Below are 18,974 nucleotides of genomic sequence, written 5' to 3'. Positions count from 1 at the left end.
GGCTTTGGGGCCTCCCTCCCACCCTCTCACAGAGGGTAGCCTGACCCCATTCCCAAAGAGTCACAGGTTTTTCTCTCAGGGCTCAGCCTGGCTGGGACAATGGGAAGATAGTGACCCTGCATGTCCTGGCTCCCTGAGTGGGGTGGATGGCTGGTGTGGGGGTGAGTTTTGGATGGGTCCAGGATGAAGTGAGGGTTTACAGCCTGAATCTAAGCTCTGGAGGATGTCTGGGGTCAAAGAACATGATGTCTGGGCTTGCTTTCAAAACCATCGCCCAGTACTTCCTCAGGGCGGGAAACTCCAAGAACTATACCTCCCAGATGCAGTGTGGCCAGCCGCAGGGTGGGTCCCACTCCTACCCCTGCAGCTGCAGCAGCTGTGTGGTTGTGTCAAGCCAGCAGGCAGGGCTTTGTCCTCCTAGAGTTCCAGGCCACAGCTGCTCTCTGATACTGCCAGTTACGCTGCCATTTGCCAGCTTGCAGGAGGGCAGGTCTGGCTCAGGCATATCTCTGAGGGGTCCCAAGTGCATAATCAGCAGACAAGCTCCCATTTCTGCACATGAAAGTGGTCCCCACACTGAGACCTAAACATACATGCGCAAATGTATGCATGGGTTTATACAACCTCTCCGCTCCATGGCTGGAAGGCCTAGCACCAGGGTCTGGCTAGCCCTCCCTTGACACCCTCCAATGGGCAGATTCATTCCCCAAGGATAGGTCCTGACTTCACTGAAAAATGCTAGTGGCTTCTTCCTTGCCCTGCATTTGGGAGGGACAAGAGGCTGAGTCCCAGCCAGAGGCTCTGCCACTCACTTCCTTACACCCCAGGGACAGATGCTGCCTCCTTTGGTCTCATTATCCTGGGCCCCGGCCCCTTCTCTACCTGCAGAGAAGGGAAGGCTCTGTACCCCATGGGCAAAAGAGAGAAGGCTTGGTTCCTTCCATCCCTACCCACTCACTGCAATCACTTGTCTTCCACAAGTTCCATCTGCCTGGGGACCCAGAGCTCCACCACTACTGTTCAGGAGCCCTCTAGGTGCATCCTCAGGTCTGGCCCATGCTCCAACCTTCTCCTGCCCCACCCCAGCTGCTCTTCATTTCCCCGTCCAGATGCTCCCAGAGCAAAGCTATTACCCAAATGGATGGCTGAAATGAAAAATTAAATTTTTACTTCTCCTTCTCACTCATGCATTGCCTCCAGAGCAGTGAGGCTTGGAGCACACAGCAGGATGAGCATGGGATGAAGGGTGGAGAGACTGGCTGCTGTGAGGAGAGTGCTTGAAAGCACAGATAGCCCCACAAAGCCTCAGGCTGAGTCCCCCACACTCCACCGCTTAGACACTCCACGGGGCAGGCTAGCCTCATGGCATCTGCACCTATTGTGGATTCTGTGCAAATCATACTTCTCTAGCTCCTGCCTATTTGTGCCATCACCAACACAGTCATGGCGCATTCCTCTTCCAGCTGGAGCCCTGGGCCATCTGTCCTTCAGGCCACAATGCTAGGTGCCATCTGGGCCTGACCATAGACCTCCAGGGAGAGTACTAGATAGACAGTGTCCTGTGTCTCTCCCTCTCCTCCCTGTTCCTGGGTCTGGTTTCCTAACGAGCGGCTCTGCCCTTGAAGTCACCTGCCTCCCTCCTGGCTTTGTCAGAAGGGAGGCCACTGCTCTCCTGCCCTAGCCCAACCTCTGGGCTGGGCACACGGTCTGTCAGAGCCTCTGGCCAACCCCCTCTCATACCAGAGAACAGGGTTGGTAGGGAGAGTTGCTTTGGGGTTTTCTCTGCTTCCTCCTGACACTGCCATCAGCCGTTTCCCCAGCCTGGGTAGTGGTGGTGGTGGGAGGGGAAGTAGGGCTTTATTAGGGGTCTACCTGGGAAGGGGGTAACGGAGGAAGAGACTGGCATGCAGGGAGTGCTACAAGACTGTAAGAAACCAGGGAGGAGGAGTGTCTGTAGGTCACAGATTGGGAAGCTGTGTAGTTTACAGAAGTGAAGATGCTTCTCAGGGACCCACAGCTGGGAAGAAGGAAGCAATCCTCAACTGCAGATGCAGTGGACATGCCCAGGCCACATCTGTGCTGTCCCTGGAAGGAGGCTGCCTCCCTGCAGGTGCTCAGCAAGGCCAGTGCCCCATGCCTTGGGCTCTGCCTGCCCTTTGCTACAACTGCCTCATTGTGGGAGAACTACGTAATGCTGGCCTTTCCTTCTCCATGCTCCAACTGGGATACTTGTATCCCTCACCACCACCCCTAGTGCCAAGGGCTGGGCACTGAATGACACAGCCAGTGACTCTCATTCCTATCTAGGCAAGAAGAGGTGATGGAGACTCCGACGATAGGTCCACACAGCCCCAGGGCAGCTTGGAGCAGCTCAGAGCTGCTCTCAGCTTTCTGCAGCTGTGTCTTAAATGTGCCCACACAGGAGGCCTCTCGGTCCTGGGACTCAGGCTCACAGCCAAGGGCTTGCCACCATCCAGTTCCTGGTATCCCTGAAGTCATCTCCTGTCCAACTTACTTCCTGTCCAACAGCCAGATGATACTTCCTGTTTTGGGAGGTTCTTCCTGTCCTGCTCTCACCTTGCAACTGGCTCAGGTACAGTGTCAAAGGAACACCCTCTGGGACAGTGTGATGGCAGTTTCCCTCTCTACTGGCTTGTTCTGATGTCTCCACTAATAATAATAATGCCAACGATGGAGGTCACCGTAATGACTGTAGCACACTGGCCATCTGTTAACCCACTCAGCTGTGCTAGGCTGCTTGCTTTACATGACATACACTTTTTTGACAATAGTACCTGAAGGTGGGTTCCCAGTATACAGACAAGGAGTTTGTCCAGGAACAAGGCAGGTTAACAACAAGCCCACGTTCCTTCCATATTCTACATAAATTCCAACCCAGAACATCCTGGCCCTTGCTTTCTTTGTCCTGAGAGGTCAGGTGGCTCAGCACCGCCATCTACTCCAGGCAAAACAAAGGTGCAGGGGATATAGTAGTGCAGCTGTAGAGCACAGAAGCCATCATGGTCTTAAGATACACACTTGCTTCCTCTCTGCTTGGGGCCGCATCTTGCAATCCCCTGCAAGTGCAGAGCCTGGAGGAGGTTAGCATCATCTGCAGACCCCTCCTCCCACTGCCTACCAGCACCCAATCCCTGCAGGTGTATTCTATTGGTAGATCCACAGCAGACTCTGACCCTTGCACTCCCTTCTCCTCCCCCCCACAGCTGGGTCCTCCTGCCCCTTTCTGACTGGGCATCACTCTTGACTCTCTTACAGCCTCAAGTGAACCAAAGAAAAAATCAAAGCAAGACCAATGGCCAAAGCTCAAGAGCAAATCAGAGAAACAGAAGGTAGAGACGGTGACTTCTCACCAAGACATCATCCAATGGTACGGGACGTAGGCAGTTCAGGAACTGTGGATTGGGAATGGCAGGGGAGGAAGTAGCTTCTTACCTGTGATATTGACCTCCACCTGGCCAGAGCGGGTGCCAACAGAGTTGGTGGCCTCACAGATGTAGGTCCCAGCCAGGCTGTAGTTGATGGGACCCCTGAAGAAGAGGGTTCTGTTCTGGGCCTCCACACCCTTGGGGAGGGAGCCATTCAGCCTGTAGAAATTGGGAGACATAGTCTAGGGTTATAAGTATCTGTCCTAGGAAGCTGCCCTGGGGTCACCCACTGGGCTTCAAGCCTATCACTCTTGTGCTGGGGTCATAGGACAGGCTCTGTGTCAGGAGGAGGAAGGACTATAGCAGTTATCTACTGCAACAGGCAGTTTTGTAGTAGTATTCAGGGATTTGTATCTGATTATCCTAATATTGACATGTGGGCAGGACAGGTGGGTACAGGTCCCATTGAATGGAACAAATGTGAGGTTCCAGGCCAAGGATTAGGAAGCAGCAGAACAAGGGCTCTGGCCAGATCCTTGGACTCCCAAGGCAGAGCCATTGGTACGGAGGCCTGGGAATCTGTATTTTATAAGCGACCCAGGTGGTGAAATGGAACTGCTGTATTCCACTTCACCATCTTGTTTTCTTAGCCAATTCACAAGACTTTTCCATGTGGGGAGCATCCTGGGAGTTTGCCAAGGATGGGGAACCATCTTCTTTCCTCCTGGTCCCCATGGCTACAAAGCTATCACTTTGCTGAGCCTGGCAGCAACTGGTCTGCACAGCTGAAACTGGCAAGCAGGTTCTGGTCACTCCCACCTGCAGATGCATCCTATGTTCTGGGAAGTGGAGGGTAACAGGTATAGTATGTTCGAGGAAGGGTACAACCTCACACTGTGTGCCATGCTCTTCCAGCCATATCTATCCTCTCAACTTCCCTCACTCTCTTTCTGTGTGTTGCTTCCAGCTCTCTTTGGAAGGTGCCCTGGAATCCCATCAACTACATCAAGAATCAGCTAGGGAAAAGGATGATGGGGACATGGGGCCGCTATCCCATGAACAAAGACCTTATGGGCTGGCTGTAGCTTCTCTCCAGACAGCCCGAAGGGTGTCGAGAACAAACAGACATCTGGGCCGCTCCAGAATGCCAGCCTCCCACAGGGATATCTCGATAAAAATAAATACTGGGGGCTGGGGTGGGAGTGACTTGAGCTGAATCATTTAAGGGAAATGGCAACATTCTTGATCGGGGAGGGAGGGAAGCAGATCACAAGGGTTCGTGTGAGTGTATGTGTGAGTGTGTGAGTTGGGTGTGGGGTTCCTCTCATGGCCACATCCCTTCTCCCTGAGAAACTTGAGTCCAGACCCCAACATCTTTCTCACTGACAGCCCCAGCACGTAGGACAGGTAGGCCCCTGTGACCCAGGAAGGTATTGTCCCAAGGGACCAGTTGGGTCCACAGATCTTACGTGGTCCAGTGGTACTCGGTGGCCGGGGGGTTGGCATCGGCTTTGCATATGAGCTTCACGTCCATCCGTTGCAGGTACCAGTTGCCGTCAAAGCCCTCGATGGTTACCTCAGGTTCATCTGCAGAGCAAAGGATGGTGAGTTTTGAAGAGGGTGATGTCATGGGAGCAGGACTTAAGACAAGGAAGGGATGGGAGGGTCAGTGATGTGAGAATAGGCTGAGTGAGATGGACATCTTGGAAGTCGAGCACACGCAGCAAAGGGAAGCAGAGGGAGAAGGGAAGGGGGGGTGGCTGGGAGGACAGTGGCGCCCGCCAAGGCCCTGCTCACACTGCACGTTGAGGGTGAGGCTGTCTTTGAAGCGATCCATGTGGTAGTTGACGATGCAGGCCAGGGTCTGCCGGTGGGCCTCCCTGCTGGGCACCAGACGGTAGCGGCTGATGACAGTCACCGTGCCGTTGGGGTTCCGGATCTCCTGGTATTCCGCCTCTCCCTTCAGTCGCGTCTCCCAGGACACCACACTGGGGGGCTTCCCATTGGCTGAAGTACATGTGGCCACCAAGACCTTGTCATCGCCCCCTTTTCTGGCACGGAGCACAGTGTGGGTGCCCTCGATCCAGTTGGTGGGCTTGGCTGTGGGAACCAGAAAGTGCCATGGGAACCAGCTCCACTGCCTGGCACATGGCACCAGCCCAGCCCTGCTTTCAAGCCCACCCGGGTCACCCCTGCTTCTCAAGCTGCTTCCCCCAAGCCCAGTCTGATCTTTCTGTCCTCCCTTTGGGCCAGCTTTCATCAAACTAGTACCTTCCTAGAGCCTTGGCAAGTTCGATCAGACAGTATCCTTACTGTAGTATCTGGTGCTGCTGCTGCTGCTTCCCAGGATGTGACTTAACCTGAATCCTGACCCTACCTCCATCCAGAGCTAAGGTCCCTGCCCTTGATCCCCACCTGAGGAAGCTGTCTGGGGCCATGAAGGCAGGAACTAAGGATGGCCCAGCTCCCCAGGACTCTGGCTAAGCAGAAGGTGGGGCCCAGACCAGCTTACCCATCACAGTGAGGTTGAGCTGGCTCTCACGATTGCCCGTAGGGAAGGTGGCAAACTCGCAGATGTAGACACCCTCATCCTCCAGCTCCAGGCGGGAGAGGCGGATGGTACCATCCGTGAAGGAGGGCCGCAGGAATTCCACACGCTCGCGGTAGGGAGCCAGCACTGAGACACCCATGGCTGGATTGAAGATGGCCACATTCTGCTTAGTACCATTGGTCACCTTCTGCCACGTGACTTGGGTGATCTTCACGCTGGGCAGTGGGTTGGCAAAGCTACAGTGTAGTACCACGTCCGTGCCAATGAAGCCATACATGGAGTCATTCACCTGCACCACCTGTGTGTGGGCACCTGGCCAGGAAGATGGCAGAAGTGGTCAGTCCGGGCTCAAATTTCCCCACTCAACTCCCCATATGCTGGTCTTTTCATTTATATCAGTCATTATTCTTGTTATACTTGTCATAAAAGTACTAATTACTTGTTACAATATTCTGGGCCATATTGAAAGAGGAGAAAAGGGCAACACCCTGTGGCCCAGCCATCAAAAAGATCAGTCATCTTGTAGTACTTGTCTTCCCTCTTCCCTGCCTTCCTCTCTATCAACATATCTATCCATCCATCCACCCATTCATTCATCTACAAATGTGGCCTGGGAAAGCAGTAGAGGATGGCATTTAGGTTCTTGGGCCCCTGCACCTATATGAGAGACCCAGAAGATGCTCCCGGCTTCAGGCTTCTATTGGGCTCAGCTCTGGCCATTATGACCATTTGGTGAGAAATCCAGTGGATGGGAGATCTTTCTCTCTTTCTTCTTTGTAAACTTGTCTTTCAAATAATAAACAAATGTATCTTAAAACAAAAACAGAACATACTACATTTCCATGTTTCCCTCCCTTCCTCCTTATTCAACTATAGTTTGCTGAGGACCTCTGCTACAGGACCTATTATCTGTACTTTGGTCACATCAATGCGCAATTCAGTTCTGGCTGACAGAGAGCACTGAATGCCCTTGCAACAACTATAATGATTATGCAGATCCCTCTATCCAGAAGCTCATCCCCTTCCCTGCCAAGGCACCACCACTGAGGTCACCTCCTCTGGGCAGTTTCCGTGACCCTACCAACCAGAGCCAATCTGGCTACTCTGTTCTCTGCTTTGGAATAAGGGGTGTGTGTTTTCCCCAGGCTGTGAGCCTCTCCAGGGAAGAGCCTGTGCTATTTCCATCTATGCACTCTGGTACCCACCTAAGCATCTGGCATCCGGTAGATACCAGCAAATATTTGTTGCTATGCAAACTACAGTGAAAGCCAACAGAATAGAAATGTATGAGGTGGGAGTGAGTGGTGGTACTGAGTGAATGAGTGAATGAATAAATTCCTTCCAGTGTCCCCATAGTTGTAGGATTCCAAACAGAATGTTCTGTTTGACTTTCCTCATCCTTGCCTGCAGGTCTGCTCCCTCAACCTGGGGCAGCTGTCTACCTCTGGCTGTCCTCCAGCCCCCACTCATCCCTGAGACCTGGCAAGCCCCACAGCAGTATCATGGTCACATAGTGTCATACACTAGTTCATTTCACGTCCTTGTATCCTGTCTTCACTCAGGTCACTGAGCACCATCAATACATTGGCGATGCCAGGCCTTACACTGACCCAAACACAGGAGGATGGCCTGAATGGCCCCTGGAGGAAGTCTGAGTCCCAAGAGTAGGAATTTAGGGCTTCCATTTCCCTCATCCACATTATGGGGAGCCAGGAGAGGTCACAAGTTTCTTTGTGGCACTGCAACTTATGGTCAACACCTAAGCTGCCCTCCACTTCTCCCTTTGTAAGGGAGCAGGTGGTTGTGAATCCCCAGTGCCCAGCACACTGCAGGCACAAGAAACGCTGGGTAGGGCTGACATTATGGCATAGCAGATAAAAACCACTGCCTGTGACACTAGCATACCAAATGGGTACCAGTTTGTCTTAGCTATTGTACTTTCCAGCCAACTCCCTACTAATGGCTTGGGAAAAGCAGTAGAAAATGGCCCAAGTGCATGGGCCACTGGCACTGATGTGAAAGACCTGAGTGAAGCTCTTAGCTCTTTGGGTTCAGCTTGGCCTAGCCCCCAGCTATTGTGGCCATTTGGGGAATAAACTAGTGGGTCATCAATCTTTCTTTGTAACTCTGACCTTCAAATAAATAATCAATAAAATCTTTAAAAAGGAAAGAACTTACCAAGCCAGGTCCCTGATATTCACCCTTCTCTGTCTATTTACATCTACCCAGGCCCACTAGGTACCCCATCTGCATCCCTCCAGCTGTCCCCCTGGCCAGTCTGTGGTTGCTTCACCTCCCCGGTGAAGGTACTGAGGGACAGGCACTAGTCTGGGAGGAGCATCTGCCTTTTGCTTGCTGTTGGACCCTGGCCATTCACTTCCCCCTCCTCTGAGCCCCATTTCACTCTGTAAGTCAGCAAGCTGGAGTCCTCCCTCTCAGTGGTTCTTTCTGGCCCTAACTGTCTGGTGGCTGCACAGCCCATGGCCCCACCCCAGACGCAGTCCCATGGTGAGGTCAGTGGGCCAGACAGCACAGCACTCTTGCTGACTGGCTGCCTGGCAAGCAGCTAAGCCCTAGGCTTTCCATGGCAGAATAACTGGGTGCTCTCCACCCTCTCCTTCCCCCGGCCTCCACTCCCCAAGCCTGTTGGAGGTTGCCCAGTAGCTGAGATAATGTGGGCATAATTGGGAAACTTGCACCATACAAAACTAGGAACAGGAAAAGCCAGTTGGGAGGGCTCAGGGCCACAGGTGAGGGTGGGGGAAGGGGTGTGGGCAGTGTGAGCCATTTTGGAGTTAGTGCCAGCCACAGTGGACTTGCCAGGGGGCACAGCCCACCAGGCTCAAGGATCTTGTCCTCTTGTCCCTGAAGATGTGGGGGCTAACAGGTGCATCACTGGCATGTAGACAGCCATTCATTTTCTTTGTCTTCTGCAGTGACCTCATCCTTCAGACCAGTGTCAGTGCCAGGAGGGGTGCTTGCCAACTGTGCCTGGCTGTGAGGTTGTGGTGGCGGGGTGTTACAAGGGGGTCAGGCATCCCAGGGGCCTCACTGCATCCATCAACCCCTCCCTAGGCAGGGGTGGCCCTTCCCCACCCCCGTGTTTTTTTCTGTGGGGTGGGGGAATGAGTTGTTCTCTCTACTCCAGAAGCAACTGCAGGGCGGGCTAGGGAGGCAGTTCCAAGTGTCGCCCTCCCCCCAACGCATATACTGTCCTGCCCTCTATCCCAGGGATGGGCAGGATTGAGAGGTATCCTAAGGAGCTGGCAAAATCACCTGTGTTCTTTGCCTCTGGGTCCCAGCTGACTGCTAGCAAGGACAGGGTGAGGGCTTGGGTGATGGGTATCCCAGAGTTCTGGAGTTAGAGGAGGGGCTGAGCACTTTGCCTACCCACTCTCCCTCCTGCTTCCCCACACCTGCCAACTCCACTCCAGGCTCAGGGATTTAGAACCCAGGTTTGTAGCCGGTGCCAGGATATAAGCTGGAGGATAAATGCTCCTAGTCACCACATGGGATAGACCCCAGGTGACTGTGACAGGCAGGACCAGAATGTGGATTCCATAAGGGGCAGGGTTCATCCCTGAAAAGGGAGAGAAAGGACTACAGTTAGGGCTCTCAGAACAAAGGGGGCCCTGAGCCTTACCTGGAAGGTCAGAGAGAGGGGTAAGGATTGAGGGAACCCTGCTCCTGAGCACCCAGGGAACTGCACAGTCTTTTCTCCTTGCTTGTCCATGCTTCTCCAAACCTTCCAGCCCTATCAACCTGAACATGGATACTAGCAGCTCCAGCCCACAGAAGGATTCCTCTGTGGCTGCCGCAGCAGGTGCAGGAACCAGGCAGTGTGCACTTGCATCCCACTTCTGCCGTCCAGCAGCTGTCTGACCTTGTATGTGACTGGGCCTCTATGGCTTGATTTGCACTGAAGCTGCTCATATGCAAAGTGGTGGTTTTCTGATAATGAATATTACTAGCCCTGTAAAACTGCTGTAAGGATCAGATGAAAGCAGCCCTTAGCATACATAAAATGCCCAGGAGATGTCAGTGACTCTCATTGCTATCATCATCATCATCATCATCATCATCATTTATGAAGCAATAGGCCTCTCCCCACAACTGGATCTTCACTCTGCTAATGTTGAATGAGCACCCATCCCATGCTGAGTGCTGATCTGGGCGTTACTAGACCCCCTCTCCCCTCTTCCAATGCCTCTGTTCACACCCCAAGAGCACAGAGCAAATAGCTGCACCCCTTTGCTTTCTGCTTTGTGACATGTGTGCCATCTGCCTCCCATCTCCCAACAGATTATGAACCTCTAGCAGGAAGAGAAGGAGCAGGTTTAGCTACAGGTCACATTGATCAAGACACACCTGGTACTGGCAAGGTCAGGGCTTAGAAAACACCCTGCTGACTCTCCCAAAGGCCCTGTACAGGCTACAGCACCGTCTCTCCTTCCCTGCAGATGCCCTCTTACACAAGAAGCTGAGGCTGGCCAAGGAGCCAGGACCACTGTCATGGGATAGGCTGGAGCTCGACAGACAACACCAACCACCACTCATAAAATTTGGATGTGTAAGGTCACTTGCTCAGGGACACAGAACAGCAGCCCTAGCCCAAGGCACTTCTCACCTGGCCACTGACACTGACTTGGGTTCAACCTCAATGTGACTTCCTAGGGCCTGGCTCTGTGTTCCTGCCAGAGCCTCCATCAGCCCTTAGAAGAGACGATGCAGACACTAGCTTCAATTGTGCAGCCTTGGTGCTGGCAGGAGGCTTGCACTGCAGTCCACTGACTGGGGTTCAGAGAACCTTGGGGATTCCAGGTTAGGGGTAACTGCAGGAGGCTACTCTGGGCACAGCAGGAAGAAACAGAGAGCTGAGGGAAAATCAAGCCAAATATCCATGGGAACCTCTGGCTTCAGCAGAGGGGCTCTCCCCCTCCAGGAAACTACTCTTATTCAAAAGAATAAGTCTGTTTTCTCCAGCTCTTCCATGACTCCTCAATGGGCCCCACTTGGGCTCAAGTGCCTCAGTTTCTCCACGGTAGCTCCTGTTAGGTCATTCTGGTGGCCTGGCTTCCCAGAAGTGCAGAGCCAGCAGGGCAGTATCAGGCCGGCCCCTTGCGACGTCACAGACCTGCAAAAGCCCTAGCTCAGCAACAAAACACAAAGGTTCCTCAGTTGTGGCAGACAAACCTGCTCCCCAAGGCCTGGCCCAGCCCGGCCGCCCTGCCCGCCACCAAGCTAATCCACAGGCGGTACCCAGGTTCCCACGCAGCGGGTGCGGCAGGCTCTGCCACTCGTGCCCACTCTTGAGCAGTTCCTCTCCCCACCCCTTCAAACCACAGACCCCATCTTCCTAGCCAAGCAGGTTGGCCCTATGCCCAGAGGGATGGATGGAAGGAGGCACCTAGGTGAGGCGAGGGGAATTTGGGGGTTTTCTGGTCCTGGCTGTGCTGTCCTCCCCAGCCTCGGTGGATACAACACTCATGACAAGTAGTCTGTGTGTGTTCTGGAAGCAGTGAGTGGGTAGGCAGGTGGCACAGGGCTCCCCAATGAAGACTTCCATGAAGGCAGCACCCTTTGGGACCCATCTCCAGGGCTTTTCAGGGAAGTTCCCTCCTACCCCCTCCAAGAACTGGCAGAAAGGAACAGGACTCTGGGTGAGAAATCAGCAAAGTACAAGTGGGAATGATTCACACACCAAGGATGGGAGGGCCTCCTGTGGGCACCCGTTGAGTCAGCACAGGGATCAGAGGGTTCCAGGCTTCCCCCCTCCCTACATGGTCACTTCTGCAAATGGTAGCCTCTACACTGGCAGGCTCCTCACTTTCTGAAGCCCAGGAAGACTGGCCTGGGAGACAGCTGGGGAAGAAGGTGGGATCAAAGGGGAACCCCTTCCAGGGTCCTCTCCTTCCCCCAAGTGGGCCCAGTAGAGTCACCTGCACTGGAACATTCTGCCAGGCAGAACCCACAGGGGCTGGGCTTTTGCTGCAGTTCTTTGAACCTGTCTTGTCTTGTTACCTGTGCCCTGGGCAAATTTCCCCATCAGCCCGGGAGCTCCCCGAGTGCCCAGGCTGCATCTCCCGCCTCCAGACTCCCTTCTCCACCCAAAATGGGGTCCACAGGGACCCAGGTCACAGGGCTCAGTGAGGAAACAGGTACAGTGGCTGACACAGTCATTTTCCCCAGCACTTAGCCATACCTCCTCAGGGCTTGCAAGAGTGAGAAAATGCAAGGGGGCTGGGACTGGATATAGGCTGTAGTTAGCCCAGTGTCTGTCCCCTCACTGACTCCTGCAGTGGAGACCTGGGCAGGACTGCAGTTCAGGAAGACTCTCTATAGGGGACAGTGGTGTTGCAGGGGCCTCTGCACCTTCTCCAAACCCACGTGGTCCGCACTGGTGACAGCAGTCCCTGACGGCATAGTAGGGGCTAATTGCTACTGTCCCAACTCAGGCGCCTCTGCCCCTGCTTTGAGGTCACAGAAACTGCCCATGTTTTCCTCTGGGCCAATGCCCCCCCACCCCCAACTTCCCATACAGAGCTGGTTAATGATGGGGTGTGGGGCTGGCGCCTAGTGCTGCGGGCAAAAATCACAATGCGTGGGGGTGCGGCAGCCTGGGAAAAGACCCGAGAAGGAGCCAGAGTCCCGGATATTCCAGACAGGCTTGGCTGGTCCTGGGCTCCAGCACTGCAGAGGCCCTGGGAAAGAGGGGGGCAGTGTGGGGATAGGGGTGCTCTGGAAGGCCCATTTCTTTTTCCTTCTGGGCCTAGCAGGACAAGCTGGGGCACAGACACACTTCCGGGAACTGGGGTTTTATTTTCTTCCATTAACAAGTGGCCAAATGGCTGAGGAGCTGAACGGCTCTTCCACAGCTTCCTGCCGCCTGCCCCATCCATGGATCCAGAGCAGAGCAGACCTGAGACAGCTCCTGCCTGTATCACAGTGCTATGGAGCCTTTCTTAGCTCCACCTTCTCCATCTCCAGCCCTCAGGGCAGCACCTCTTGGACCACTCTGCATTTCTCATACTGCACCACTATACCTGTCACCTCTGGGGAGCTGGTACAGAAGGGGCTGACTCAAGATTGGGAGTGGCAAGTTCTGAGCCCCACCATGGGGGGACTGCTGTCTTAACTGTTCTGTAAGTGAGTGTTAGATCTCACCATGGAGGACTGTACTTTGGGCCTGGCCTGTCCAGTTTGCTTGCTCATTCGCTTGCTCTATACATTTGCTGCACTGACCTCTGGAAACCCGCGACTGCACTGTGGCAAACCTGAGGTCCTTCCCCAGCCCAGCATATCACCAAGTTACTCTGATGCCAGCTCCTGAACATCTTCTGGATTCACCTTTGTTCTCCACTGCTACTTGCCTCAATTCTAATTCCTCCTAAAGGTCCTCTCCCAGCACCCGCACCTCCACCCCTCCAGCAGAATCTCACGTTCTTATTTTCTCAATATCTGGGCTGGGATTCTACACTTAATCCCGCTCCTCTCAACCTTAGCCCCATCTCCTGCCTCCCTCTTCTCCCCAGGCCTTGCTTCTTGTACAGACCTGAACCATCCCTTACCCAGTGCACTACCGTACGATGTCAAGTCTCCTGCCTTTTGCTCCTTTTCACCCCAATATCCCCTTATCAGCCAGACATCAGAACCACATGAAATCTTCCTGAGGCTTCCTACAGGCCTCAATAAGAAGTCCAGTCTTTAGATTCCAGTGCTCCTCTTTCCATGTTTTTTTTTTTTAAGACTTATTTTTATTACAAAGTCAGATATATAAAGGAGGAGAGATAGAGAGGAAGATCTTCCATCCAATGATTCACTCTCCAAGTGACTGCAACGGTCAGTGCTGTGCCGATCCGGAGCCAGGAGCCAGGAACCTCTTCCGGGTCTCCCACATGGGTGCAGGGTCCCAAGGCTTTGGGCCATCCTCGACTGCTTTCCCGGGCCACAGGCAGGGAGCTGGATGGGAAGTGGAACCGCCGGAATTAGAACCGGCGCCTATATGGGATCCCAATGTGTTCAAGGCAAGGACTTTAGCCACTAGGCCATGCTGCTGGGCCCCTCGTGTTTTTTTTTCCCTTCTCCTATTTGTCATGCCATTCTGTAATCTAAAAATGCATACTTTATTACCCATCCAAGTCCTTTTCCTCTTTCCCAGTCACCCAAGATTTGATTTTTGAAAGGGAGAATGGTGGCTTCCCTCCCACTAACACAGGCTTGGAGTACCTGTACTCTGAGCACCCCAGAACCTGTGAGTGCCTCTGTCAGCCTTCCACCCACAGAAGGCAAAGCCAGAACTCCAGCCAAAGTGCACGGAAAAATCACAAGGCGCCTTAACTGGCTGGATCCTGGGTCTGAGTTAGTCATTTCTTGGATCTGACCTCAGCTTCCTGAAAACTGCACATGAGCCAAGGGGTAGAAATGGAAGTGACGCAGTTAGGTCTGAATCTCATTTCTCCTTGACTCAAAGTTGGATGCTACACCCCAACAGGGTGTAGGTCGGTTTGTCTCTCTACATCCTCCAATCTTATACTCTTGGCTCACCGCTCAGCTGCCACTTCTCCATTCCCTTCCTCTTTCCTCCGAACCAGCTGCTAGCTCCCAGCCCTCCTTCCTTCTTCATGCTGGAGCATAAGGTGAAAAATCCTTTTCTCACCCAAGTAGGCTGTGACCCTGAGGCCCTGCTTCCCAGATTTCGGCCTTGTTTATGTCTGCAGGGTCCCTGGCGCCACACCTTTTCTCCAACCCCGCCAGGGTTTCTCCTGTCCAGACTATTTGTGGCCTCAGAGACTGAGCAGGCCCCATTGTCAGCAACTGAGGCCTACCCCCTACCCACTGGCTGCAGTCAATGCCCACTTCTCATGCAGCCTGGATTTCCTTCTGCAAGCGTGCATCTATAATGACATTTTGGGAAGCGTAGGCAGCAGCCTCTTTGGGAGGCTAGTGTGGGGGTGGGAGAGGCGGGGGGCTCCTGAGAATGAGGAGGGAGAATTCCCCCGGCTTCCCCAGAGAATCTGTTAAAAGCTTTGTCTGAGCCCCATGCTTCCCTTCCATGTTCCACACCTGCTGTCAAGTGGAGCGCTTTTGCTCTGTCCCTTACCAGAAGGAATCTCTGGGACCAGCATGGTACCCAGCTCTGCTAACCCCCTGTCTGATCATGGATATGCAGTGCCTACCTGCAGAGAAGGCTCATTGTAAGCGGAGAGCTCTGGGACTGGGTCAAGGGTGCGCTCTCATATTGTTGTAGGGTTTTTTGACCTTGAATATGGCAGCAACCTCAATTCTTTTCTCACAGGAAAGAAGAATTTTTGTGTGGACACAGTTTAGTTTTAAAGTAAGATTTATTTGAAAAAGTTGAGAAAGGAGACTCCCATCCCAGTGACAGGAGGGGCTTTGAGATAGAAAGGACCCTTACCTCTACCATAGTGGCAGGAGGAAAAGTGAAAAAGACCCATATCAATGGTGGGGAAAGCATCTTTTAAAGGTTTCCCTCAAAGATGTTTCTCCATAAACAAGGAAAATTCCTGGTTTCCATGGTACCTGGCCTTGGGACAAAAGGCCAGAAAGGTGTCACTGGCCAACTTCCTTGGTCCCTTTCTAATGATAAAGAGGCCAGTCTGAAGCCCTCCCGTTCACAATTGCCAGAGGTAATGGCTGGTACTTCAGGTGGGGAATTGATATGCTAATAGCACCCTTGTCCCTTGGAAGAAAGATGCTCTGGTGAGTCTAAGACATGGTGGTGAAATTCTCTTTTATATAAAAAAATGACTTGTGGACCCAGAATACCCTAACTGTCTACTACCCAGTGTAACTCTCTCACAATATGATCAGGTAGAGGTCAGGAGGAATCCAGGGTTGAGCGTGAACTAGTCCTTCAACCCATGAGCACGGACTTTGAATTCAAAAAGAGTGGGGTTTGTACCTTCTGTGCCTTAACTGGCTGACTGAGCAAATTCTGTTCAATCTGTGTCTTGGTTTCTAGTATTTAAAATAGGGACAATACTAGTACCATCTCCCAGGGTCAATCAGAGGACCAAATGAGAAATGCACACATGATGTTAGCAAAATATGTGGCATATAGCTGTGTTTCAGAGTGCTTGTGTTCTTATAATGCAGAGAGACTTTGGTGGGAGTGGGTGACCTGGCTTTAGCCCCGGCTCTACCTGGACCACCAGGTGGTCCAGAGCATGTCATTGCTCTAATGAGGCCATTCACCCAGCATACTATTGGCTATGGTGCCACTGGCATCTTTTGTGATTGGGGTTGCCCTGTGTCCTGCACAACGTCTACTGCACGTCAAGGGCACCCCCTCTACCTGGGACAGCCAAGAGACTCCAGTCATTGGCACATATCCTCCTGGGCAACAAAATCACCCTTGACCACAACCTTGTCTAGAAGAAGGAGAGGCTGAAGCTCAGGCCAGGCTGGTGGGGCTTGGGACCTATATACAGGGATGGCCATGGCAAGCAGGGTGTGGAAGTAGGCAGAGGCATGCCTGGCTTGTCCTGGGATTAGAGTCTCAGAAGAGGGTGAGGGCAGGGGTGCAGGTTTTCCTGTCTGGAAAACCTATTATAGGGGGTGATGTTGTGGTTTAGGTGGAGCAAACAAGGGATGTCAGAATGTTACAGGATATACCATGACCAGCTACTTCTCAGATTTGTGAGGGCATGGGACAGGGCCTGCAAGGGCCAGGCCCCAGAGGGAGATACAGGGGCAGCAGCAGGAGTACTGTGAGAACCCTTGGAGAAAGCACAGGCTGGCTGCAGAGGCAAGGGCCAGGCTGTATCAGGCCAGGCAAGAATGGAGGTCAGGCAAGCATCTTCCCTTGCCTGGTAAACTGCTATCATTTCAGAAGGATTTTCACCTCATTTGGTTCCTGCTTAAGTGAAATCCACAACATGTGTTCTCTGCATTAGTGGAGTGTTTGTGCTTAATTAGTAGCAAATTCTTTCATATTAAAGTCATTAAGTTTTGCCGTTTGCTCTCCTCACCCTGGGCCTGGCTTGCCTGCCTTGCCTTTGAAAGCAGGAGGAGGGCCCTGACACAGTTGTGCAGGACGTGAGGCCCTGCGGTCTCAGGAGACACTTGTCCGCATGCCCACAAGCATGCATACGCACTCCGCCCTCCCCGTGGCATTTGGACCCTACAAGCACACCAGCCTCTATGACCGTCCCGCCCAGGGCTGGCATCTGTTGCTTCTGGCATCTCCATCCATATCCCAGGCACTTCCATGTGGCTGGCAGCTCTCTCTCCTGCCCTCCTCCCCAATTCCTGCTTTTGGGGGTTTCTTCCTGGACAGGATTTGTGGGTCAGAATTCTGTTGCCCAGAGAGACCCTGGGGCTGCAGGCAAAGGGACAATGAGGAGACCAGCACTAGTGATCCATGGGCGTGGGCATGAGAGCTCAGTGTGCGCCACTGCAGCAGTGTCAATGAGGACAGGCAGGTGTGACTTGGCCTGTGCCCGCCCCTCAGAAAGGCCCTGTTCTCAGCACTCACTGAAATGCAGCAACCCCTGGGCCACATCTTGCAATCAGTGCACAGTGGTGTGAATGCCACTCTCTTGGAAAGGGAGGGAAAGACCAATGCTTGGGCCCTAAAGAAATCTCTTTCCCTTCACCTGCTTCCAAAATGGCTTAGGAGGGAGGAGGTATCTGTGGCAGGCACCAAACCTGCTATTTCATTTCTGGGCAGGACTCTCTGGTTCAGATCGATATTGAACGATATTGGCATTCATTGCAACTGGCATCAATTTGCAGCTCTGGATCTTAGGACAGGCATGGTATCCCCAGGTAGGGAGGACAGGACTGGGGTTTCTGCTGCACAGAATGACTTGGGAACTGCAGCAGGCCTTGGGGACACGCTCCTGGGTCATGGGCCTCTTTATAACGAAGGCAATGGCACAGGGTGCTAGAAGTAGGGGTGGGATGCTGTAGAGATGCCTCCTCCATGCCTGGAGGCAAGTGGTGCCAGCAAAGGAAGCAATGATATTGCAGGAGACTGCAGGATCACCCCTCCCCATATAATCTCTCCATGGCAAAGCCCTGCCTCGCCAGGTCTCAGCCTTGACCTTAAGCCCCAGCAGGTCAGCAGCTTTCCTCCAACCCAAAGCCTTCCTTGCCAGGCAGGGCACAAACTCTGGCCCTGGTCTGGAGACCTTGGACTGCAGGGGAGAGTGCACTTAACCAGATGCACTTAATGACCAGGCCAGAGAGTAGAACAGATAACATTGGGGAGGGCATTGGCAAAGGCCTGGGGTTGAGTTTTCTGATTTCTCTTCCGCCAGTGTGATCCCACTGGTCCCAGGTCCCCCTCAAATTTATCCCACTTCTCTGAGAATACCACTTTTAGCTGTGGTATCCCAACCCAGCGTACCCAACCAGCATGAGCCCCTGAGACATCCTCCCCAAAACTGCTATGCAAATCCGAGTGATAACCCCTGCCCAGATCTCAAGGTCAATGCCAATCTACACCACCACAGAAACCACATAACCTCTTTTGGCTGTGACCACAAAAGGAAGCAAACTCTGCCTGTGGAGCAGCCCTGGTCAGCCCTAGCCTGGTGTCACATTGGAACAAGGGCATGTAAGTGGCCATGACTGTTTTTTCCTGACTTGAGGTAGACAGAGACAGTGGAGTTCTTAAAGGGCCCCAGCATGGTGCTCTGGCGAGTGGCAGGCTAAGCTTGGAGGCTTCCCACACCCTATCTTGCTCTAAGCTGCCCAACAGGGTTGCGTGGCACATGCAACTGACCAGTGTCCAGGAAGCTGAAAGGAAGCTGAAAGGAGCAATGGGAAAAGGACATGTCCTTCCTGGTCAGCTCCAGCGCTTCCCAGCATGGGGCCCACGCACAACTCCACCAAGTACTATAACCCTCCTACAACCCATCCTCTCCACCTGGAAGATGGGCCCTGGCAAGTCCACCCCATTGCGCAGGATGAGGTCACCTGTATGAAATGGCCTCCAGTCCCGGGGCAATCTGCTCCTTGCACCAGGCTGTCAACTTCCCTCCCTGCCTTCTCGGCATCCTCAACTTGGT

General features: G+C 53.2%; 1 protein-coding gene across 1 annotated transcript in view; it reads right to left on the bottom strand.

Annotated features, from left to right (window-relative positions):
- The window catches only part of NECTIN1 (nectin cell adhesion molecule 1), a 57,449-nt gene that overhangs the window by 5,764 nt on the left and 32,711 nt on the right, over positions 1–18,974 (bottom strand). The window contains exons 2-5 of the mRNA XM_040976818.1: positions 5,899–6,249; positions 5,184–5,486; positions 4,856–4,973; positions 3,454–3,605 (exon numbers count right to left, since the gene is read on the bottom strand). Coding sequence (XP_040832752.1) covers positions 3,454–3,605; positions 4,856–4,973; positions 5,184–5,486; positions 5,899–6,249 — 924 coding nt within the window. The remainder of the gene's footprint in view (positions 1–3,453; positions 3,606–4,855; positions 4,974–5,183; positions 5,487–5,898; positions 6,250–18,974) is intronic.

The sequence above is a fragment of the Ochotona curzoniae genome, unplaced genomic scaffold (assembly GCF_017591425.1).
Source record: "Ochotona curzoniae isolate NIBS_2020 unplaced genomic scaffold, NIBS_Ocur_1.0 contig_2723, whole genome shotgun sequence".
Taxonomy (NCBI): Eukaryota; Metazoa; Chordata; class Mammalia; order Lagomorpha; family Ochotonidae; genus Ochotona; species Ochotona curzoniae.
Note: the sequence above shows the minus strand (reverse complement) of the source record. Positions and strands in the feature narration are given on the sequence as shown.